General features: G+C 43.8%; 1 protein-coding gene across 1 annotated transcript in view; it reads right to left on the bottom strand.

Moving 5' to 3' along the window:
* LOC106570050 (exostosin-1b) overlaps positions 1-26,470 on the bottom strand; it is a 110,741-nt gene continuing 84,271 nt past the window's right edge. Inside the window, exons 5-11 of the mRNA XM_014141986.2 lie at positions 21,322-21,454; positions 19,548-19,666; positions 17,569-17,664; positions 11,999-12,088; positions 8,223-8,383; positions 5,661-5,832; positions 1-3,279 (exon numbers count right to left, since the gene is read on the bottom strand). Coding sequence (XP_013997461.1) covers positions 3,094-3,279; positions 5,661-5,832; positions 8,223-8,383; positions 11,999-12,088; positions 17,569-17,664; positions 19,548-19,666; positions 21,322-21,454 — 957 coding nt within the window. The 3' untranslated portion in view covers positions 1-3,093. The remainder of the gene's footprint in view (positions 3,280-5,660; positions 5,833-8,222; positions 8,384-11,998; positions 12,089-17,568; positions 17,665-19,547; positions 19,667-21,321; positions 21,455-26,470) is intronic.

The raw sequence follows: 26,470 nt of genomic DNA on the forward strand, positions 1-26,470 counted from the left end.
GTTTGTGACAAATATATTTAACAAATAGTATTTCAATGTAATCAAATCTTCTTGTATTTCTTCTTTCTGAAAGGTCTGACAAGACAAAGGTTTTTAGCTGTTTTTTACTTGATTATTTGACTGTCGAGTGTTTACACTGTGCGGGTCAATCTGACCCAAAGCACAAGGCTTAAAGAAATGTATATTTTACAAAATCAGATTAATTTTTTTTGCTCAACTATTCCTTCAGCCAAGAAATCCTGTCATTTCATACTATACAGAGTCTGGTTTTGCTCACATATGAAAATAAATATACATGTATATGTACAGAAATGTTTGTCTCCGGTTTCGCTCGTGAAGTCAATGTGCAAGGCTGGGGACTTTCGCTCTTGAGATATAACAAGTTCGTTCAGACAATTCTAGATAGAAAAAGGCTTGATACAAAGATGGTTTACTGAACTTCAAAAAGGGGACCAGATGCAGGCCAACGTTTTTCATAATCATTGAGATGCATGTCTAGTGCCAAGAGATCCAAGGCTTGCTGTAAGTCAACATCAAAATACAACGTAAATCTCTCTTGGCCAATATCAAGTCATACAAGTTCATTCCAAACTCCTCCCGAGTACATTGCCAGAAAGAAAATAAAAATGAAATGCAAACATTTTGTGAAAAAACAATATATTGACAATATACCAGCTTTGAAACTGTACTAAATCTAACTGTACTGTAGTATTAAGTGTTATGCTGATAATATCACATATGACATTGTGAAAATGACGAGAGTAGATGGGCCAGGCCCACCAATGACACAATATCAACTCATTGGCCATGTGTGGACACTGAACTCCATTGATTGTATCCTGATATGGAAGATGAAAACCACAAAATCACTGTGAAAAAGAGTCTACAACAACCTCAATCAGAAATGACGCAGATACGACGAAGGGGGTAGAAAAAAACTGATAGTTGAGCTTTGGCTCACAGCTGATACACTATGGGCCGGTTTCTCGGAGCCAGATGCCGCCTAGTTCTGAACACGAATGCACTTTCAATGGACATCTCCATTGAGAATTGTTGTTGGGGTCCAGGACTAGGTTTCATCCATGTCCGGGAAACTGGCCCTTTAAGTTCAGTCACCTTCACAATAAAAGGCCACTCAAGCACACTACGCTCCTTCAAGTCTTCAGACATTCAAGTACCTGTTCGAGTGAACTAGCAGGGCTCTGTGTGTGGTACAAGGACTAAAGCCTGTTCACAATAAGATTTCACTATAAAGTCATGAGCTTCCACATCTCAAAGCTATTTCCTTAAATTATCAATAAAAGAAAGTAGAGAGGTTTTTCCTATTTGACCACAATACAAAAATGTGTCAGGACAAATGTAGTTGAGCTGGGATGAGCCTATTGTGAGTACAACAGCATCACAGGAAAACTAGGAGCAACAGAAATGATGAACAGAGAGGGTAATGAAGAACATCACAATGACAAGGCTAGGTGAGGGGGAGCTGGTTGTCTTTTCACTGTACGCCTAGAGCCAAAGGGCCAAGGTTCTGGGTCACTGCATCCAGAGCAGAGTCAGACGTGATGGGAAATATAGAGACAGACGGTTTCATCAAGGGCTGCTCCCCAGGGAAACCAACACTTCAAATGAAATGTCTTTCTCTAATTAAACACAAAACATATGTCCTCTGACAAATGGTGTAGGAGATGGCTATGTCTGTCGAATGGCTTTGAGGCTTGTATTACACCAACATCATTATGAGGGAATCTAGGAAGAACAACGAATATTACAGAGGGCATTTCCACCAGATATCATCTTCTCCTGCTTTCGATATCGATTTACGGAAAATATGTGCAATAAGCAATTTTAAAAAGGCAGCCCTAATGTGCGTTTCGGGGACATGGCACAACAGACGAGTCACTGAAACCTGTAACACCCCTGTGGAAATGAAGCAGGGTCTAAATTTAGCATGCACTCCTTCTGCCACGGTATTGCTCATAAACAATAAAGGGGAAATAAATGCGTGAAAAGGGTTTGGTTTAGAAGGCAGTGTTCTGCTCTATTTCATCCAGAAATGTTCATGTTGCTCATTCCGACGGAGGGAAAGTACTCCGCTTGGGCTTATGGTGGGATGAGCCTACTTTCAGCCTCTGTACACACACCGGCGCTGAGCTTCCGAGGGGGAAAACGAGAAGAAAAGTGAAACTGCTTTTTAGAGTTTTGAAGGAAAAAGGGTACATTTCAAATGTGATATGCTTCTGGCTTATCATTGTGATAAATCAGAGAAACAGACAGAAATAGAAATCTATCAGAAAATCAAAGACTGAGCATATAGTGGGTTTGTGACTGCCTCATGGCAATACAAGTGGCACCATTTGAAAATGGTGGCTTTTAAACCATCCTTCCAGTAAAAGAATAACAAAAATATAAAGGGGGAAAGCTTTGACTCAACTTTTCTCGACCTTTACTACCAAATGTTGTATTTCATTTAATCCGGGGACAATTCTTAGGAAGATAAGACCCCAAGGCTTCAAACCAGTGTACATATGGGAGGGAAGTATGGTTAGAAAAGTAATGGAGGAACATGGTTTCCCAGGGTCCAGAGCAGGGGCTGGTGGTGAGTGTCTCAGGGGTCCTGATGCAGACATAGGGAGGTCATGAAGGAGTCAAGGTGGGGTTGCATTGAGTCTAGGTTACCAGCCCGGGGCGGATCTGATCTGAGGTTGGGTTGCCATGTTGGACACCTCCCTTCCTCTACCATCCTGCACATGTGCAGAGAGTCACAGGAAAGTCTGTCGTAATTCGCTCCTTCGTGGCATTCATACAAAAAAAAATATTCTACTCAAGAGTCTCGTCAGTAGTGTCTGTGTGTGTTTATGTGAACATACTATAGATCTGTATATTCTTTGTGTGTATACGCATAGTTCTCCAGACACCATTTCGCTCGTCAAGTCCTGGCGCTGCTGTGGTCATTGGCAATGTGCTGAGTGGAAGACGGAGCTGTAGCGCCGCCTTGGATTGGGCTCCAGGTGGCTGACTGTCCTACTGCCACTGTCGTGGTCCTCCTTCGGCTACCGCCTCCCCCGGCCTCTCTGGCAGGGGGTGCACGTCCTGTCAGAGCCTCTCGATGTCCCTGTATTTCTTGCGTAGGATGGAGACCTGGTCCTTGAACAGCACCGGGTCCAGCCTCATTTGGGAGTGGACCAGGGGCATGCCGCCAAACCAGCTGGCGAACTTGTTCATGCACGTCTGCCGCTGGGCGAAGTGGTCCGGGTCGGCCCAGCGCGACGCCCGCGACGACTGCACGGCGGGAGGAGAGAGAAAAATGGAAGATAAGTTATTGTTAGATCACAGCAGCATGTGATGACACTAAATAATGCCAGGGTTTCTCAAAATGGTGGGGACTAAAGCTGGGCGATATAGACAAAAATCCATATTGTGATAAATTGACATTTTTTGCAATAACAATAAATCAGCTATACATTATTTTGGGGGGAGGTGCTAGATCTGGGCAATATGGAGAAAAAATCATATTGCCATAAATGTAACTATTTTGCTCTATCAACAATATATATTTTTTTATAGACAGTTACTTTACATTAGTGGCAGGGCTCTAGACCATTGTTTTCCAGTGCCAAGTAAGACAACTGAGATGAACTATGATTAAAAAGAAAGCCAATTCATCTAACATATTCAAGAAAAGCACAAGTGATATTTTGATGTGCAACCTGTCAAAATAGGATGCAGAATTATCTGATTTCTTTCTGGCTTTTCAGTTACAAAGGACACCTGCATCTTGCGTGTTTTGATACACCATCCAAAATCGAATTAATAACTTCACCATGCTCAAATAGATATTCAATGTCTGCTTTAAAAAAAATGCTTTCCACATCTACCAATAGGTGCCCTTTTTTGCGAGGCACTGGAAAACCTCACTAGTCTTTGTGGTCGCAACAGATAATTGTATGTTTGGGGTACAGAGACAAGGTAGTCATTAAAAAAAATCATGTTAAACACTATTATTGCACAGAGGGAGTCCATGCAAGTTGGGACTTGTTAAGCACATATTTCCTCCTGAAGGAACTGTATATACTCACAGAAAGCTGGGACTCATCTCAGTAACTACAACAGCAGTTTCTTTGAAAACAAATAATTTTTTGAACAAGGGTCATATTCTTGTGCTGCTTTCCCTTTTCTAAACAGGCAACAGGTTTCTAGCCCAAGGGAGGGCCATTTTCTTGCTCCCCACGTCACCGCTTGGAAATCACTGTTTTTAAACAGTTTTATTTTTTGACGTCATCAGGTGGAACTTTTTCCACATATGCTGACACTGGTATTGTGCTTTCAAATTTGGTTGAAATGCCCTTTAACTTCAACTAACCAAACCATCAGCACTAGCTTGCTATAATGAAAATTGAATTCAACAAACGGCAATAATGTTTTCAATTCGACTTTTGCTTCAAAAGCAGCTCAAACATATGTAAGCATGAATTTCATAGGCACTGTCATAGGATGCCACCTTTCAAACAAGTCATTTGTCAAATTTCTGCCCTGCTAGAGCTGCCCCGGTCAACTGTAAGTGCTGTTATCGTGAAGTGGAAACGTGTAGGAGCAACAGCGGCTCAGCCGCGAAGTGGTAGGCCACACAAGCGCACAGAAAGGGAAAGCCTTCCCAGAAGAGTGGAGGCTGTTATAGCACCAAAGGGGGGACCAACTCCGTATTAATGCCCATGATTTTGGAAACAGATGTTTAGCGAGCAGGTGTCCACATACTTTTGTCCATGTAGTGTACCACGGCTTTCAGCCAATCAGCATCCAGGGCTAGAACCTACTCAGTTTATAATCTGAATTTGCAGGTTATATGCACCAGACAAACTTCTGGGAGAGCACGATGGTTGATTACTAATCATGTTGGTAACAAGTTTAAAATAGCAATACGCCACATGGGGGTTTGTGGTATATGTCCAACATATCATGACTAACTGCTATATCCAGGCACTCCGCATTGTGTCTTGCTTAAGAACAGCTCTTAGCCATGGTATATTTGCCATTTACCACACCCCCTCGGGCCTTATTGGTATTTTAAACTGGTTACCAACATGATTAGTAATCAACCATCGTGCTCACCCAGAAGCTTGTCTGGTGCGTATAACCCGTAAGTTCAGACAAACAAAAAGGTGTAATGGGTTCGCACTCAAAAAGACGTCGCAGAAAGCTTACTTCCTTATTAGATTTTTTAAATAATGGTCACTGCGTCTGTACACAGACGTTTCAGCTTTATAGCCTTTTTCAGTGTGTAGGTACAATTTTATTTCAATTCAAAACTGCATTTGTGAAGAACAACTGATGAGCAGCAGGTGCTTCTAATCAGGGTTGCCACTCATCTACCAATCAGGGACATGGCTTTTCTGGTCTACCTGTATATTAGTCACAAAGAAATACAGAATTATAGGGTATGGGAGAAGGCACGAAGGGCAGTAAGCTTTATGCGACATCTTCTTGAGTGCGAACCCATTACCTTTTTGTTTACCAACGTAATTAGAACAGTAAAAATGTATTGAACCGTAAACCAATATTTTTGCGTCGTACCCGTAAGTATATTGTCTGATATACACACGGCTGAAATGCTGTTTCAGCCAATCAGCATCCAATACCCAAACTACCCGGTTTATAATATATACCTGTCCCATCATGGTCTCTTTGTACTGCTTCTTCTGGGTGACCTTGATGGGCGGCAGCTTGGTGACGGCTGACACCAGGAAGTTCATGAGGATGTCCTCACAGTTGGCCAGCTGGTCCACCATGCCCTTCAGGCTGGCAGGCAGGAAGTTTGTGTAAAGGAAGTGGTAATATCTGAGGAGGAAGAAAACATTAGTGAACAGGAAGTGGTAATATCTGGAGGGGAAGAAGAAGAAGAGTCGAGAGGGGGATTTGGAAGTGTTTGGAAAGATCTGTGACGGCGTACTCAAGATCGAGTTTGGATCGATTTCTTTGAGTTAATCAACGCTAATCAAGCAGTTCAATGTCAGTTTTATAGACAGTGCTGAATTGAGTCTTTGTTGAACAACTGTATGAAAAAGACAATGTAATGAGGGTTGGGATAGGATCCAACATGCTCTACTTAACATGACTGACGTATGTAGCCTCAGGCTACTTCCTACAGTAGTGTTCAGTAGAGGCTGATGTCACTTTCAATAGTGTTTGATACCTTTCCATTCATGCCATTACAATGAGCCCGTCCTCTGATTTCTTCCTCCACCAGCCTCCACTGGTAGTCAGTGCTTTGACTTGAGCAGGAGCTCACTGGACCCAAGTACTGGCACCTCAAATTCTCTACTGCTTGACTTCCTTTACCTCTTATAGAATATTAGCTCCAAGGTATTGTGAAGTTCCTGCACTGAAATACAAACAGTACCGGCATCCAAAATAAGTACTGGCACCTACAGTGCCTCGCAAAAGTATTCACCCCCTTGGCGTTTTTCCTATTTTGTTGCATTACAACCTGTAATTTAAATGGATTTTTATTTGGATTTCATGTAATGGACACACACAAAATAGTCCAAATTGGTGAAATGAAAAAAATACCTTGTTTAAAAAATAAAAAACAGAAAAGTGGCGCGTGCATATGTATTCACTCCCTTCGCTATGACTACCCCTAAATAAGATCTGGTCCAACCAATTACCTTCAGAAGTCATATAATTTGTTCAATAAATTCCACCTGTGTGCAATCTAAGCGTCACATGATCTCAGTATATATACACACCTGTTCCGAAAGGCCCCAGAGTCTGCAACACCACTAAGCAAGGGGACCACTAAGCAAGCGGCACCATGAAGACCAAGGAGCTCTCCAAAAAGGCCAAGGCCAAAGTTGTGGAGATGTACAGATCAGGGTTGGGTTATATATAAAAATATGAAACTTTAAACATCCCACGGAGCACCATTAAATACATTATTAAAAAATGTAAAGAATATGGCATCACAACAAACCTGCCAAGAGAGGGCCGCACAGCAAAACTCACGGACCAGACAGGAGGGCATTAATCAGAGAGGCAACAAAGAGACCAAAGATAACCCTGAAGGAGCTGCAAAGCTCCACAGCGGAGATCAGAGTATCTGCCCATGGAACCAATTTAAGCTGTACACTCCACAGAGCTGGGCTTTACGGAAGAGTGGCCAGAAAAAAGCAATTTCTTAAAGAAAAGAAAATAAGCAAACACGTTTGGTGCTCGCCAAAAGGCATGTGGGAGACTCCCCAAACATATGAAAGAAGGAATTCTGGTCAGATTAGACAAAAATTTAGCTTTTTGGTCATCAAGGAAAATGTCTGGCGCAAACCCAACACCTCTCATCACCCCGAGAACACCACCCTCACAGTGAAGCATGGTGGTGGCAGCATTATGCTGCGGGGATGTTTTTCATCGGCAGGGACTGGGAAACTGGTCAGAAATGAAGGAATGATGGATGGCGCTAAATACATGGAAATTCTTGACGGAAACCTGTTTGTCTTCCAGAGATTTGAGACTGGGACAGAGGTTCACCTTCCAGCAGGACAATGACGCTATGCATACTGCTAAAGCAACACTCGAGTGGTTTAAGGGGAAACATTTAAATGTCTTGGAATGGCCTAGGTCAAAGCCCAGACCTCAATCCAATTGAGAATCTGTGGTATGACTTAAAGATTGCTGTACACCAGCGGAACCCATCCAACTTGAAGGAGCTGGAGCAGTTTTGCCTTGAAGAATGGGCAAAAATCCCAGTGGCTAAATGTGCCAAGCTTATAGAGACATACCCCAAGGGACTTGCAACTGTAATTGCTGCAAAAGGTGGCTCTACAAAGTATTGACTTTTGGGGGGTGAATAGTTATGCACGCGTAAGTTATTTCTTGTTTCTTTCACCCCCCCAAAATATTTTGCATCTTCAAAGTGGTAGGCATGTTGTGTAAATCAAATGATACAAACCCCCCAAAAATACATTTTCATTCCAGGTTGTATGGTAACAAAACAGGAACATTCCAAGGGGGGTGAATACCCTCCCTTGCAAGCCAATGTATTTCAGTCCAAGTCAACCACTGCTGGTAGTGTTGTACTGTATAGTAGGGTGAAGTTGCCCCTAGACACTGATCTTGGGTAAGTTTTGCATTTCCCTACTAATGGTTAAGCTAAGGATTTGGGGAGATGAAGCTTATCCTAGATCTATACCTAAGGGAATTCACCCCAGAGCTTGTAATGTAGCTTTCTGTACCTGTGGTAGATGGCAGCTCCGGTCAGCACCATGGAGTAGTCATTGGTCCACTTGGAAGTGTAGCCCCAGCGCTCCTTGTTACTGTCCCAGAAGTGGCTCCGGGCCGGGTAGCCCACCAACCTCTCTGGAAAGCTCTGCCACACCGTGAAGGCAAAGTCCACCTGAGGAGGAAGCCAAAGCGTCAGGTTATTAAAGGGATACTTAGGGATTTTGGCAATGAGACCCTGTATCTACTTCCCAAGAGTCAGATGCACTTGTGGATACCATTTTAATGTCTGTGTTCAGTATGAAAGAAGTTAGCGGGAGTTTCACGAGTCAATGCTAACTAGCGTTAGCGCAATGACTTGCTAGCAGATACCATAGACTTGAAGTCATTGCGCTGATGCTAGTTAGTAATTGCACTAGTTAGCAACATCCTTCAAACTGCACGTAGACGTAAGAATGGTATCCACGAGTTCATCTGCATTTGGGAAAGTAGATAAAGCGCCGTATTGGCAAAATCCTGACGTATCCCTTCGACACACATTTATACATAATGAATGCACATTCTCTCCATGTGCATGTGCATAGACAGATGCGCGCACACACAATTACAACTCATAACACAAACAGACATTACAAAAAAGTGTTTTCAAAAGCCCTCTGCAGTTGGCTGACCTCTCACTGGCTGATCAAAGCATTTAAACAAATAATTAGAGAAAACATCAGACGGAGTCTGGCTGGTTCCAGCAGCTGCCAGAGAAACAGAGCCTCCGTCCCAAATGACACCCTACTCCCAACATAGTGCACTACTTTTGCCGTCAAAAGTAGTGCTCTATGTAAGGAATAGGGTGCCATTTTGGACGACTGCAGTGCCTCCACCAGAGACTAAATTAAGAGTGTGTAATAACGCAACCACATGGTCGCCACAAAAAAACAGCCTTTATGGGCTCCCACTCAAAACCTCGTCTCGGCAACATCTGTGTTCTCATGGTGTTATGCCAAACTCTGTGCTCGAGGAATGAAGAGAAAAGCCACCCCAGGAAAGAGAAATTAAACAGCACCTCCATTTAAAAAGCCACAATGGTGAGCTCCTCGATATGCAGGGGATCACAATGTGATTAGAGATGACAATTAGACAGAGAGCGATGTAGAGAAAGATGGGGAGGAGCAAGAAATTGAGAAAAGCGTAAGGAGTGGGAGGGATAGGAGGATAGAGAAAGAGCGCAATGGAGAAGCCGCTAGAGATAAAATGTGAGAGAAAAGGGGAGACCGCTACGTACTACAGTATATAACAGCGGGAGGAAGAGAAAGTTGCATGTGGGACAAAAGTGACACAGAGCGAAGCAGTGAGAGAGGGAGGCTTGGAGCGCTCTATACTTTCATTCTGCTCTCTCCCTACCTCTGTACTCTCATAGGGCCAACCTGCCAGCCAGCCATGGTCCCTGTCAGGCGTGTGGTGCTCCCTCTATTGCGTGGAAGCTACACAAAACAATGAAATGCCTACTCGCAATAAAGCAGTCCTGTTAGGCTATACCGCAAATGATTGTTGTTTGTTCCTGAACTGGCTGAATGGCAGAGCTAGCCTTCAGCACCACTTAACTTCTTTAACATCATTGCGCGATCCTGGCGCTGTCCTTTCTGCGCCACTTAAAATGTCTCATCTCGATCCGTTATTCTACGCCTAACAGTAATACTGAACACTTATTATTGTTACAAATAGAACATGATCATGTCCCACAATGGCGCTCGTTTAGTAAAGTGGGATCAAAGCTGAATCAATGTCTTACAAGACCATATAATGATTAATGTGCATGTTACATAACAGAACCTAATATAATAGCATAGGACTATAACGCTACTGTTACACCACAATCACCTCCTCTCTAATTATATGTTAGGATGGTTAGCTGAAGCAGAATAGTATTTTTCTTTTTAAATCAAGCAACAAAACTCAGAGAGGGCAGGATTTATGCTTTGGTTGAAACAGAATACAAGAAAGGCTAATAGTTTGTTAACACCATCTGCTCTAATTCGCTCACCAAACAGTAATTCATGAAACTAATTAAGCTGAATCAAATGATTGGCATGGAGATGAAGTTTGGACGTTTCCCCGGGAAGAAATATCATTGCCTATTTTGAAATTAGGTAGCCTGCTATGCCTAACTTGGTGTTTGAAGGTATTAAAAATGGGAAATGTGCTTTAGACAATGTGTGTGGTCATAGGCAGACTTTGCAATTGGAGGATGCATTTTATGCACATTCTATAAATGATAGGCTATTCAATTGGCTACATCTGTCGGTACAAACTTGGAGGAAATTATGTAATTTACATATTTTTTGTGTTGCACTCCCGCACCCCCAAAAAATAGCACTATACTACTGGTCCTTGTGCTGATGCAGCACCACACAAAGCACTGAGGGCCCTGGAGTCACGCCAATGGTGACATCATTAACCCTATAAGCAGAACAAAAACAGAGCTGAGCTGAGGCCCCATTAGTCTGGATGCCACTACACTGAGAGGGAGGCAAAGAGAAAGAGGGTTGAGAGATGGACTGAGAGATGTAGGGGAAAGATACAGAGACCGGCAGGGAAAGATGGAGTTTGCTGACGACACAACAGCGGTAGGCCTGATCACTGACAACGATGAGACAGCCTATAGGGAGCAGGTCAGAGACCTGGCAGTGTGGTGCCAGGGCAACAACCTCTCCCTCAACGTGAGCAAGACAAAGGAGCTGATCGTGGACTACAGGAAAAGGCAGGCCGAACAGGCCCCCATTAACATCGACGGGGCTGTAGTGGAGCGGAGTCGAGAGTTAAATTCCTTGGTGTCCACATCACCAACAAACTATCATGGTCCAAACACACCAAGACAGTCGTGAAGAGTGCATGACGACACCTACAGCTGTACCATCGAGAGCATCCTGACCGGTTGCATCACCGCCTGGTATGGCAACTGCTCGGCATCTGACCGTAAGGCGCTACAGAGGGTAGTGCGTATGACCCAGTACATCCCTGGGGCCAAGCTTCCTGCCATCCAGGACCTCTATCCTAGGTGTATCAGATGAAAGCCCAAAAAATTGTCAACGACTCCAGTCACCCAAGTCATAGACTGTTCTCTCTGCTACCGCACGGCAAGTGGTACCGGAGCACCAAGTAAAGAGTTCAAAAGGCTCTTTAACAGCTTCTACCCCAAGCCATAAGACTGCTGAACAATGAATCAAAATGGCCACCTAGACTATTTACATTGACACCCCCCATTTTTTACACTGCTGCTACTTGCTGTTTATTGTCTATGCATAGTCACTTCACCCCTACCTACATGTACAAATTACCTCAACTAACCTGTAGTTCCACACATTGACTCGGTACCTGTACCCCCTGTATATAGCCTCGTTATTATTATTGTTACTTTTTTAATATTTTTTTACTTTAGTTGGCAAAAAATGTAAACTCTTTCTTGAACCTCACTGTTGGTTAAGGGCTTGTAAGTAAGCGGTTCACATGCGCCGAATACCTGTTGTATTCGGCGCATGTGACAAATAAAGCTTGATTTGGAGAGAGAGGAGTGAAAGAGAGAAGGGGGAAAGGGGGATAGACTGGGGAGCTACATGGGGAGAGAGTGGCCACAAAAAAAAAGAACAGCAGCATGAGGTGGAGTGAGGTGAGTTTAGAAAAGCAAAGAGTTCAAGGGTAGAAAAGCAAGGGAGAGTACCAGCGATCTAGAAAGAAAGTAGTCCCCCATTCCAACATAGTAGTAGGCAGTATCCTTAGTGATGTGTGGAGGAACACTAACCTCTGTGGTCGAGAGCACCGTATCCTCATCCAGACTGAGCACAGCGTCGGTGACAATGGTCTCGTAGGGCAGGAAGCGACTGCTCATCACCTGCAAAGGGAGACAGAGAGCACACAGGGTCAGCACACTGTCCTCAGTAGTTCAGTTGGTAGAGCATGGCAGTTGCAACACCAGGAAAGAGGGTTTGATTCCCGGAACCACCCGTATGTAAAATGTATGCACGCATGACTAAGTTGCTTTGAATAAAAGCATCCGCTAAATGGCATATATTATTATATATTATAACAGCCCAGTGCAAGAGTGGGATGCAAATACAACTGTGGTAGCCATACTGGTTAAGTGTACCTTGAATTCTAAATCACAGACAGTGTCACCAGCAAAGCACCCCCTCCTCCATGCATCACACCTCCTCCTCCATGCTTCATGGTGGGAACCACACATGTGGAGATCATACGTTCACCTACTCCGCGGTTGGAAGCAAAGACCTAAATTTTTTTGTCATTATACCAAAGGACAGATTTCCACCGGTCTAATGTCCATTGCTTGTGTTTCTTGGCCCAATCAAGCCTCTTCTTATATATTGGTGTCCTTAAGTAGTGGTTTCTTTGCAGTAATTCAACCATGAATGCCTGATTGACGCAGTCTCCTCTGAACAGTTGATGTTGAGATGTGTCTGTTACTTGAACTCTATGAAGCATTTATTTGGGCTGCAATTTCTGAGGCTGGTAACTCAAATGAACATATCCTCTGCAGCAGAGGTAACTCTGGGTCTTCCTTTCCTGTGGCGGTCCTCATGAGAGCCAGTTTCATCATAGCGCTTGATGGTTTTTGCGTCTGCACTTGAAGAAATGTTCCACATTGACTGACCTTCGTGTCTTAAAGTAATGATGGACTGTCATTTCTTTTTGCTTGTTTGAGCTGTTCTTGCCATAATATGGACTTGGTCTTTCACCAAATAGGTATATCTTCTGTATACCACCCCTACCTTGTCACAACACAACTGATGGGCTCAAACGTATTAAGGAAAGAAATTTCACAAATTAACTTTTAACAAGGAACACCTGTTTATTTGAAATGCATTCCAGGTGACGACCTCATGAAGCTGGTTGAGAGAATGCCAAGAGTGTGCAAAGCTGTCATCAAGGCAAAGGGTGGCTACTTTTAAGAACCTCAAATATAATCTTGATTTGTTTAACAATTTTTTGGTTACTACATGATTCCATACGTGTTATTTCATAGTTTTGATGTCACTATTATTCTACAATGTAGAAAATAGTAAAAATAAAGAAAAACCCTTGAATGACTAGGTGTCTAAACTTTTGACTGGTACTGTATATTCACTAGAAATGAAATACCTCCCACACATACACACAGCCTCACAAACTCACTTTCAGCCAGAGAACCGCACACGCTACAAACGCGTGCTTCACGCACACACTACCCCCCCTTTCAAACACTGTAACAGCCACCCACTTCCTCATAACCTTTTTTCTGGAGAAAGACTCAGCCCTGAAGGTCGGTCATTCCAAGAATCCCTGTTCTTTCGAAAAGTTGCCTTTTATATAAAGCATAGTGTGTGTGTGTTGGGAGTGTGTGTGTATAATGCATAAAGCGTTGGGTAGAGAGGCTCGAGAACAGAGGCTGATGTGTCAGAAATACACAGGTGGCTTCTTAACACGTCATACCCACCGACCGCTGCCACAAAGTGCCCTAAACGGAACACATCTTGGCACCCTAAGCCAAATGACTCATCAGATCACTGTGTGCTGTGGAACTGTATGTGGCGAGAAGTACAACTTGATAACACAACTGTCTCAAAATGTCTACAATTCCAAGCCACGTTTTGCCACGTTTTAGTCGCTCAGACAGGCCCCAAAAAAAAAATAATCCGTCCCCTCCGTTCCGTTTTTTTTGCATTCCCACTGACGTGGTGGAAAAAGAGAGTAAAGAGAGCGAAAGAGTGGGGGGGATTGAGGATGAGACTTGTGTTCCCATCACAGATGGTTTGTAACGTTAGAAGTGTGACACTTTCTCCTGGGAGGGCTCGTACGCACTAGGAATGTAAGCTCTTAGAGGGAGGAATCAGCCTCCGACACTCCTCAGAGAGCAAGAGAGAGAGAGGGAGATGAAGAAAGGAGGGAGATGGGAAGAGAGAAAGAGGGTAGGAAAGTTGGAAAGAGAAAAACAGTGACATATAGCGAGAGAGGGTAAAGAAAGACTGCAAGAGAGAGAGACACACAAAGACAGAGTGAGAGAAAGGGCAAACAAAATGTGTTGTGTAAACCACAATAACATTGCTTGGTGGCTCGCTGGGCCTTAAATTGAAACGTTGTAAAGCAGTGGGCGCATGGCCACCATGCCAGCCCAGAGAGGCCAGGAATAGCTCCTCTCCTTCTGTGCTCATACTACCCACTACTGGGCTGGTGGCTCAGAGAGGCGTGCCACGTTTGGCTGGGCCCGCCACAGTAAACAACGAGCCCGCCGCAAGCGTAACAAACCACAGACCTGGGTGGTACTCAACTCCGTCCGTTGTCGCCGACCCACAGTCAAAGACAACGCTCCCTCTGTGATTGACAGCGTAAGAAAACCAGAGATGTGGAGAGAAATCAAAACCCCACCCGCTCCATTGGGACTGATGAGTGAGAGAAACCAGTCAATTTGATTGACAGCTCAACAAAGGTTGTGGTATTTGAGTGAGCCTGACTAACACCCCACTTCAGCCTTTCAAACTACCGACTCAGATCACACTTCCTGTGTCAACTTTGACCTCTCACGATGAGGGCAGAGAGACACCAAGACACTTTAGTCGAACCCCCTTGGGAACACTGACAGACTACAAAGCGTTGTCAAGATAATCTCCTAACAGATTTTTAGAGGACATTTCCTCAACTACCTACTTTACCTAAACAATGGTTTATGTCCTGGAATTGCAAAGTCAGCTGTCAGCTTATGACATCTGCTATTTTATGCATATGCATTATGCAGCTCCAAGGGCAAGGATGGTTTAGTATGAAGATGCCTAGAAACTGCTTTTCCAATAGAAATCCCTGATCACACTTTATGGCCATGTCATGGCGATGTTAGCTAGTTAAGCTCATGCGCGGAAACACGCCATCAGGTATAACGATTGTGTCGCACCGAACCTCACATGTGCATGCAGTCAAAATCGAAGGCGCTCCTTCAATATAAGGTTGATTTTGACTAAATGAAGACGTGTCAGTTTGTCGATTTCACGAGGTTGGAGTATTAACATGTTCAGCTACTTAAAAGTGCTACACATAGAATGTATTTTTATTTTTGCATTGTAATTTAAGAAAATGTCCATAATATATCTGCAGTTATAGTGGAAAGATGGTGTTTCACAGTATTACTTACCCACCAGTGCTGCGATTGGCTGGGATGTGGGGGAGGGAGAGATTTGTTTTGAACGCAGCCTAGTGCTGTTGCAATTCACCTACAGTGGCTTGCGAAAGTATTCACCCCCTTGGCATTTGTCCTATTTTGGTGCCTTACAACCTGGAATTAAAATAGATTTTTTGGGGGGTTTGTATCGTTTGATTTACACAACAACACCACTTCGAAGATGCAAAAATATTTATTGTGAAATAAAACAAAAAACTTGAGCATGCATAACTGTTCACCCCCCAAAGTCAATACTTTGTAGAGCCACCTTTTGTTGCAATTACAGCTGCAAGTCTCTTGGGGTATGTCTCTATAAGCTTGGCACATCTAGCCACTGTGATTTTTGCCCATTCTTCAAGGCAAAACTGCTCCAGCTCCTTCAAGTTGGATGGGTTCCGCTGGGGTACAGCAATCTTTAAGTCATACCACAGATTCTCAATTGGATTGAGGTCTAGGCTTTGACTAGGCCATTCCAAGACATTTAAATGTTTCCCCTTAAACCACTTGAGTTTTGCTTTAGCAGTATGCATAGGGTCATTGTCCTGCTGGAAGGTGAACCTCTGTCCCGGTCTCAAATCTCTGGAAGATGAACAGGTTTCCCTGAAGAATTTCCCTGTATTTAGCGCCATTCATCATTCCTTCTATTCTGACCAGTTTCCCAGTCCCTGCCGATTAAAAACATCCCCACAGCATGATGCTGCCACCACGCTTCACTGTGAGGATGGTGTTCTCAGGGTGATGAGAGGTGTTGGGTTTGCGCCAGACATAGCGTTTTCCTTGATGGTCAAAAAGCTACATTTTAGTCTCATCTGACTAGAGTACCTTCTTCCATATGTTTGGGGAGTCTTCCACATGCCTTTTGGCGAACACCAAACGTGTTTGTTAATTTTTTTCTTTAAGCAATTGCTTTTTTCTGGCCTCTCTTCCATAACGCACAGCTCTGTGGAGTGTACGGCTTAAAGTGGTCCTATGGACAGATACTCCGATCTCTGCTGTGGAGCTTTGCAGCTCCTTCAGGGTTATCTTTGGTCTCTTTGTTGCATCTCTGATTAATGCCCTCCTTGCCTGGTCCGTGAGTTTTGGTGGGTGGCCCTCTTGGCAGGTTTGTTGTGGTGCCATATTCTTGAAATTTTTTAATAATGTATTTAAAATGATGCTCCGTGGGATGTTCAAAGTTTCGGATATTTTTTTTATAACCCAACCCTGATCTGTACTTCTCCACAACTTTGTCCCTGACCTGTTTAGAGAGCTCCTTGGTCTTCATGGTGCCACTTGCTTGGTGTGCCCCTTGCTTAGTGGTGTTGCAGACTCTGGGGCCTTTCAGAACAGGTGTATATATACTGAGATCATGTGACACTTAAATAAATCCCACCTGTGTGCAATCTAACAAATTAGGTGACTTCTGAAGGTAATTGGTTGGACCAGATCTTATTTAGGAGCTTCATAGCAAAGGGGGTGAATACATATGCGCACACCATCATTTACATTTGACATTTTAGTCATTTAGCAGACGCTCTTATCCAGAGCGACTTACAGTAGTGAATACATACATTTCATGCATTTAAAAAAAAAAATTGTACTGGCCCCCTGTGGAAATCGAACCCACAACCCTGGCGTTGCACACGCCATGCTGGCGTTGCAAACACCATGCTCTACCAACTGAGCCAGTTTTCTGTTTTTTATTTTTTCGAATCTTTTGAAACAAGTAATTTTTTTTCATTTCACTTCACCAATTTTTGACTATTTTGTGTATGTCCATTACATGAAATCCAAATAAAAATCTATTTAAATTAGAGGTTGTAATGCAACAAAATAGGAAAAACGCCAAGGGGGATGAATACTTTTGCAAGGCACTGTAGCTTCTACACAGGGGATAAATTCTATGTGCAGCACCTTTAAGACATTGAATCTAGGTTGTGTCTTTAGAAATAGAGAAAATAAACTACCAAGGAATCATTTTTCACATCTCTCATTGACTTCCAAAACCACAAACCCCGGTCTTGTCTGTCGAGTCTTCTTCGCGAAGCGTTCCCGGAAGTATTGCGATGTTGGGCCTCTGGGTTTATAAACTCTGGTCAAGTTCTCAGACGATCAAAGCATAGACACGCCAAAATTATGGCATTGAACGAAGCTTGGGGGCATAGAGAAACCAAAATGGCCCAGCTCACCTTGTTTTCTCCCTCGATGACAATGACGGGCACAGAGGTGGCAGGCCAGCGGTGCTTAGCAGGGAGAGGCTTGTCACAGTTCCACAGCACAATGATCTGAGACAGATGAGAGAGAGATGGGGGGAGAGAAGAGTTGGGGAGAGAGAAAGACAGACGAGATAAAGAGAGGAGACAGTGATTGAGAAGATAGGAGGGGTAAAGGTGGAGGGAGGGGGAGAGGGAGAAAGAGGGAGACAGAGCAGGAGGAGAGAGAGATCTCATGAGAATCACAGATATGATGCTCTAAAATTACACTTCATTTGCATTTGTATTTATTAACCACATTCCCCTATCGTACGTCTTCTACATTTCTCATTATCTAATTCAAAACTGACATTTCAATCCATCCAAACACACCACAGTTAAATTGAACTGAGTGCCAAAGCGTCTGTTGAATGGGATCCCTTTTCACCTTTTCACCAATAGCGCCTCAGACCATGTTTTACATGAGGGCTACATGAGAACTGTGTGTTCTGTGCCCCTTGTGACCGACTTCCCTAACATGTAATTATACCTTGAGCTAACCTTAACGATCCACTTGACTTTGACACCCAGCCACATGCATGTTTAATGGAGGGACAACACAAAGCCTGAATGTACGACTACACAGGGATTACGGGTGTGTCCCTCTGCGGCGCTTCATCTCTCACACACACGCTTTTGTTTTTCTCCAGCTGACATGGGCGATAACGTGTACGGGAGAGAGACAGGCAGAGAGACAGGTAGAGCGATGGCTGGATGGATGATGGCTTGTAAAGGGATGAGCAATGTGTTGAATGGACAGTGCTAAGACACACTGTCAGAGCAACGTGAGAATCCGTTCTTAGATGGATCTATTCCTGCTTTCCCCTGATGATGACAGAAGTTGGCAGGCAGATGGTGTCTCTGTCAACCTGCCAGCTGGGTGGGTGGGTGGGTGGGTGGGTGTGTGAGAGAGAGAGGGGAGAGTGTGCATGTTCAAGTGGGTTGTATGTATGTGTGTTTAGTGTGTTCCCGTTTGTGTTGCCGTGGGAGTGTGTCTAGGTGTGCCTGTCAGTGATGTGAGCGACAGACGCACACTACTCCTCTGTAAAACTGTGGAGCGCACACACACACAGCAGGAGGTCCACAATCTCTGCATGCATGTCTCTGCCAGAGCCGGCTCAAAGGCTTTCTTGCTCCCAATTTTCTCTCCCCCCGCCCTCCCTCTCCCTCCCATTCATTATTTATATCCCTCTTTTCTCCACCTCCTCGTCCACTTCCCCGGCCCCCTCAACATGGAAGTCTTTGTGGGCTGAGAACGAGATGATAGAAAATGTTGATCAATTTAATGTGTACCTGGCTCTCCACTTTGCACAGGGAGCCTGGAAGGTCGAATACAAAACACTTCTATAGACGGGAGGGTTGCACACCTCCCTATACGTTGGGAGACATCTAAGAAGCATTAGGGTGGAGTGTGTGTGTGTGTAACACATTATAGTACATCGGGGGGGGGTTACTTTGGTTTATTTCCCCAGCCCTGGTTAAAACCAGCAAAGGGATCAATACTACTTGTATCCAGTTGGGCCACGGGGCTTTCAGATGGACACGCACGCACAGCCACAGGCACGCACACAGAGAGAGAGATGGAGTTGGTACCATGGAGACAGATTCCCGATCGGTACATACCCACCTTTCTAATTCAATCCACAGCAGTTAACTCTGAGATGGTAGAGAGAGGTTGGGTCCTCGATTGGTGCTGGAGAAGTGTCATTTTAAAAACTGGCTCGGCAAAAACGCTCACAGTTGGAGTAATATTGTGTTTTGGGAGAGTTGACAATTGAAAGGACACACAGAAATGTGCACATGCCACACACACATGCCACACACATGCCACACACATGCCACACACACACACACACACACACACACACACACACACACACACACACACACACACACACACGTGTGTGGCTTCTTACCTGTGCACAGTACTGTGATTTGGCAACAGACACCAGCAGCTTGAGGATGGGCTGGGATTGGGAGACAAGGGGGGTGACTGCATGGATGACTGCTGTGAACTTGGGGTGCGGTTTTATACCTGGAACATAACACAGATCAAAACGTACAGTATCACTGGTGAGGTTTGATACCAAGAATACAGACAAACATAATATTTGTTACAGTTGGACGGCTGGAACACAGACAAACAAAGTAGGATATTGACGTCAATCTGTCTTATATAACTGAACAAAGAGACACAAATATTGGTGATTCTCAGAAGTTCAGCCTCCTCTAGGGACATTTCTTTTGATATCTTCATATCCATCAGTTTGTTCAAAGTCATTATCCTCAATTACCGCAGGCATAGCAAAAATCTGACAACTAAAAAAATGACAAAACATTTGGGAGAAATCACACTAAACTGGACCTAAATTGTTCCTTCTCTGTATGTTTTCACATTGCAGTTGTCGGTGGTTATGCTTTAGTATTTACTTATAGACCATGCTTACATAACCAGTTGATTATGACCTCATTGTTTACGAGATGAAAGGAGACTTCTTATTAAATGACTGATCCCACTGGGTGTACGATTCACATCCCCAACACAAATCATTTTTGATGAACTACGGCAAACAAACTAGAGTCGAGTTATTGGCTCCTCGTAATAACAGATTGGATTCAATGTCTTTACGACACAGATAAAATACAGGAGAATCTGTCTCGTTTAGGCATCCAACACTCCACCCTCCACCTGGTCTCTTTAAAACGTCCACATGCTTAAATCGTCGGCTCTGTGACAAACAAATAAAACTCACCGCGGGGTAATCCATGCTTGTCACTGCGCGATTGTTTTAATATCTGTGCCTCGCACCGAGGTGCTCGATCAAAGGGGTTGTGAATTGAGAGAGCCGACTACATCGACTAGATGAAGATAGTGTGCTATTTTCCTCCGTGTAACTCTATCTTTTGAGCGGTGGCCAATAGGGTTCTGGTCAGTAGTGCACTATATTAGGGAACAAGCAGCTATTTGGGACACATAAAAAGGCCTTTGAGATCACAGATTGTTAGAGGCACAGTTTGTGTTGGTGAACCACGCAGTGGTATATGGTGTGTTCGCCGAGTGAAACGAACATCTGACTGACTGACCGTTTGGCGTGTCAGTGGGCCTAATGCGAGCATCAATCAAGGGTACTTTGAGTAATGGTTTGTTATAGCCGCTGTAACAAGTCAATTGATAAGGTGGGACAGCGTGTCAGCTACATAGGTTGTTTAAGACTGTCACGGCTGGCGGTCAAGATTCTGGAAACAATGGTTTCTCATTTCAAGGATGTTTGAAGGGGAGCTAGTAGCTAGTATATATATTATAGGATAAGAGCGATGTTTAAGAAGACACAAGGACTCTACCCATAACAAAGATTGTATGTACGTAGTACGTCCTACTTGACCAAACACATAATGAGTTGATATATTCCAGTAAGGCAACTTTGAGCAAGGTAACTTTCCATGTGTAGCCCTAAAACAGCGCTCAAGAATTCTTGGATAAAGGACTGCTGTTACACAGATACTGAACGACTGGTTCTACCATGCAATGAATGCGATGGAGAAGTGGAGTTTTTCCTAGCCAACGCGTTTCTGCTTGTGCTTGCCCTTTGGGGTCTAGACCGGGTAACTGTAAAAGGACTGTGACAACTGCTGGTGTGAAAAGGCCACATTGATTGATTGGTTGGTTGGTTGATTGAGAGGAGTATTCACCTAGGGTGGCGTAGTAGAAGGGGAAGTCTCCCAGGTGGGCAGAGTACTGTGGCAGGGCGAAGAGCCCCCCGGGGTGGCTGTTCCACATCAAGGTGCTCCTGGACTCCTGCTGCAGCACCCGGTCCTGGATGATCTGAGGGCAAGAGCGGACGGTTGGAGGTTAAACCAACAAAACATTCATATAGACACTAAACACCAGTCACTCAAAACAGATAACCCTAGTGTCTATATTATTAATTAAATGTGGTGGTGGTAGGTGTGTCCAGTAGATTGAAACATTCAGAATGTTGCAGATAGCTGTATAATGCAGTAAACCAGGCCTCTGTAACCCAGTTCCTGGAATGCGACCGTCCTGTAGGTTCACACTCCAACCCTAATCTAGCGCACCCGATTCTAATAATTAGCTAGTTGATAAACTGAATCAGGTTAGTTACAACTGGGGTTGGATAGAAAACCTACAGGAGGGTACTGCAGCTCTCCAGGAACAAGGTTGGAGACCCCTGTAGTCGACTGATCCGGTTTAGTAAACTACAGATGGCAACAGGGTAATATCAACCGTATTACTTGATTTCTATTTGCAACGCTCTAAAACGTTTCAGCCACGTAATACTGCGAGACGTCGAACAGGAGCCGCATACATACAAGACGTCCAAATAAATCTGTAACACAGTCCGACACCCATCAGTCATTCAAATAGAAGCTATGCCCAAAACATAATTCACACACCCGAACAAACCAGTTATGCTTTAGTGAAACACCAGTCACTCCAATGAGGAGTCCACTCCTTCATTCCCCACACAAATAGACCAGTCGCTCACATCCAAACACCAATACTGGACCGGCCATTTTCCCCTGTTGCTTTCTCTGAGGGGGGATGCAATTTGCTTCTGCTGTGTTATTGAGGCACGCAAGAAAGAGATATTACCACTGTGCCCTTGAGCAAGGGCTAAATTGCTTTCCGTAAAACAGATAGGTTTGCAGCCGTGTTTTATGGCTCTCTATTGAACCCTAAGATGGTGGACTAGGTGGCAGGGTGACTTGGCCGTTGGCTTGGCAACAATGTGAAAAGTCTCGGGTGGTTGTAGATAGAAAGCGACAGAGGCGACTCGAGACGGGAAGTAATAATACCACTGGAGGGGTCTTTGTTTGTTAGGATCCCCATAAGCTTTTGCAGTAGCAGCAGCTACTCTTCCTGGGGTCCACAAAAAACACGACAAGTAACAACACACTGATAGACAATGACAGTCACACAAATGTTAAATACAACCATATACAAAAACATTACGACAAAAAGTGTGTTTTAAAGTATGTCCCTTCAGACCCCACCGTTCCTTGAGATGTTTAATCTGTTTTCTTAAAAAGGTCATTTTGCTCTTTGCTTGAGTAATTGGAGATGGGAGACCCGTGCAATCACAGCTGTGTACAATACTGTAATAATATTGACAAAGCGATAAAACTATCTGCGAAGGCGGGGATAAAGGGGGGCAAAAAATTAATGACAGAGGCAGTTTTCTGCTGCTACGGCTCCTCAGGGCAGTCAATAAGAATTTACCTCGACCCAACAAATTAACTTGGAATCCTTAAGCCTCTCAATAAAATGCAGTCACCAACTTAAAACTGGGGCCTTAAGACCTTATGGGGGGGGGCTATCTTTCTTGCATGGCTGAAATCCTTCCCCTTGTGAGTCATGGCCGAGCATGATGACGACACAGTGTAGCCTCCCAACAGCTACAATTAGCAAATTAGGAGGATGATACATGAATCCACTCTCTTTTGGAAACGCACTGTAATTCCGTTTAACAGGTGCGTTTAATAGGTGTGCCGGGAACAGGGAAGGCTCCATTGGCTTTGTGATTGGTCGAAACAATCTCAACTTCCTGACAGGAAACGCAACTTGATTGGTTGGGCTTGTTCTCTCGCTTGTTTACTCACTCGCCAAATGAGCCGCCCGCCACACACAGACGCTGGTTTGTGTGTGAAGTCGGGAGAGGATGACAGGGAGTGAATGTATGTGAGGAGATTAAATCTGTCGAGAGAGATGGGTGTGTGTGTGTGTGTGTGTGTGTGTGTATATCGGCCTAGATCTGCAGCTGAGAGAGCGAGACACCGCCGAATGAATAAACCATGGCACTCGTTATCTCGGTGCTGCCAAGGCAACGCCATTTACATATGTCACCCCCCGTTTCACCCCTCTAACCCCCCCCACCAAATCTCTTACTCGTTTAGCTCTGGCTTACCCATTTAGCCCTCGTTTCTTTCTTGAACACATTCGCCACATAAACAACAACACGGCTAAGTCACCGGGCTGTGCCGTGTTACAATCCCCCCTCAGCACAGTTAGGTCTGGGTGCCACCGCCAAGCCGGGGCCCAGACACTGAGACGTGTGTGTGTGTGTGTGAGATAGCAGCGAACCCAGGTTGAGACTAGTAGAGATAAAAGGTGATTGGCGGGACAGACTAGAGATATCCACCAGGGTGGTGGGAGGCTAGCATGAATCCCCAGAATGGAGATATGGATGAGATTGTGGGGCAAGAGGTTGGTTTAGCGCCAAGGCTGTGTAGAAAATGGATACATTTGAGATTGGTGCAATGCTATTGCGTACACTGTGCCCTATGAGCATTGAAAAGATGTTGAAAAGACATTAGGGCTGTCCGACTAAGAAAAAAAATATATTTTTCCATATACATAGACTCATCCTATGTGTTTTAATTAAATAATCTATATGCACTGAGCTTGTCTGCTGCTTTAAGCTCACTGTTTGATGAAATAATTAGGACACAAATGACTAGAGGGAGTCCGACCGCAATTGATTTGATTTTGCCGGGCCTGGCTCAGACATGCTGGGCTGTGTTAAAAAACAAATGACAGCAAGTGACTGTGTGACTAACACCTGTTATCTCCCTCTCCTCCCTGCTGCAGCGATCACTACAGAATATTGTGTTTTTCGTGTTGCTGAAGCTGCAACATAATTAAAGCCATTTCTGACTGAAAAGTTCTTACTGAAATCCCTCATTTGTTTACGAAAACAATTCCCCATTTCCTCAACCCTTGCTCTCTTTACGTGACACATGTATGCACCTCATGCACTCCTAACAGCAAAATGGATGCAGAGGACGTGACAAATAAACTCGAAATGGGGGAATGTTTACTGGTTGCTCAGGAGGTTAAGGGGAAGTCAGATGTGTGGAATAAATTTGACTAGTTGTGGAAAATACTGGAGATAAAAAAGAAGAGCAAGTGAAGCGTGCATTTGTGTGTGACAAACAGGTGCTGTTATATTATTGAAAATACTTTGTTTTTGTTTAAAATATCTATTTTCAACATCTTGTGCTCAGAGTGGTAAGGGGCATCCATTTGATACTATATTGTGAGGGGTTTGTGTGCAAGGCTGGCTGGCATAAGATAAGTCTAGCATGAAACAGAGACTTGGGAATAAACCGAGAGATTGCAGTGAGGCTAGCGTGACATTGGAACTCTGGAAGAGAGAGATATTGATAGCAGAGGTGACGGAAAAAAGAAAGCGGCGGTGGACATTCACCTTTTTAGCCACTTGTCCGAAAGCTCAAGTCACTTGTCTCCCCCCCAAAATAGGGTCTTTAACACCATCGGTCAAAAAGGTGACAAAATTGTGTTGTATGCTGCAAGGAACCACTTCACAAAATAACCATTACCATCACTGGTATTGACAATGGAAGGCTGCTGGTCTCTAATCCCATGTATTATATCTCCTGCCATTAACCCCCCCAAAAGTAAAATACTGCCCTGATAGGCTACTGTATAAAACATGTGGTCCGTCATCAACCCTCCATCTGGGTTTGCAGGCTTTTTATCCAGCCCTGCTTAAACACACCCGGTCAGGCGCCGAAGATGATTCTGGCAGCCCCCCGCACCTCTCTGATTCAGAGGGGATGGGTTAAATGAAATACACATTTCAGTTGAATGCATTCAGTCGCACAACTGACTAGGAATCCCCCTTTCCCATTTATCAAGGTACTGTTGAGCAGCTGATTTTTTTTAGGTTTGTTTGAGCAGGGCTAGAGCAAAAGCCTGCACACCCAGTAGCTCTCCTTGAATCTCCTGGAGGATGGTTGGCCACCCTGCAACATTACAATTACAACCAAATACTTTGTTTTTGTGCGCAAAGCTGTCAAGGCAAAGGGTGGCTACTTTGAAGAATCTAAAATCTCAAATATATTTAACTCTTTTTGGTTACTACATGATTCCACATGTGTTATTTCATAGTTTATGTATTCACTATTATTCTACAATGTAGAAAATAGTAAAAATAAAGAAAAACCCTGGAATGAGTAGGTGTCCAAACGTTTGACTGGTACTGTGTATTAGAGGTCGACCGATTATGATTTTTCAACGCTGATAACGATTATTGGAGGACCCAAAAAGCTGATACCGATTAAAATCGGCCGATTTTTTTTATATATTTGCAATAATGACAACTACAACAATACTGAATGCACAATTAACCCTTTTATTTTAACTTAATATAATACATAAATAAAATCTATTTAGTCTCAAATAATGAAACATGTTCAATTTGGTTTAAATAATGCAAAAACCCAGTGTTGGAGAAGAAAGTAAAAGTGCAATATGTGTCATGTAAAAAAGCTAACATTTAAGTTCCTTGCTCAGAACATGAGAACACATGAATACATTTTTTTTTATCTTTATTTAACCAGGTAGGCTAGTTGAGAACAAGTTCTCATTTGCAACTGCGACCTGGCCAAGATAAAGCATAGCAGTTCGACATATAAAACAACAGAGTTACACATGGAATAAACAAAACATAGTCAATAATACAGTAGAAAAAAAGAAAACAAAAAGTATATATACAGTGAGTGCAAATGAGGTAAGGCAATAAATAGACCATGGTGGCAAAGTAACTACAATATAGCAATTAAACACTGGAATGGTAGATGTGCAGAAAATGAATGTGCAAGTAGAGATACTGGAGTGCAAAGGAGCAAAATAAATAAATAAATAAATAAGAGTATGGGGATGAGGTAGGTAGATGGGCTGTTTACAGATTGGCTATGTACAGGTGCAGTGATATGTGAGCTGCTCTGACAGCTGGTGCTAGTGAGGGAGGTAAGAGTCTCCAGCTTTAGTGACTTTTGCAGTTCGTTCCAGTCA

This window comes from Salmo salar, chromosome ssa14 (genome assembly GCF_905237065.1).
Source record: "Salmo salar chromosome ssa14, Ssal_v3.1, whole genome shotgun sequence".
NCBI classification, from domain to species: Eukaryota; Metazoa; Chordata; class Actinopteri; order Salmoniformes; family Salmonidae; genus Salmo; species Salmo salar.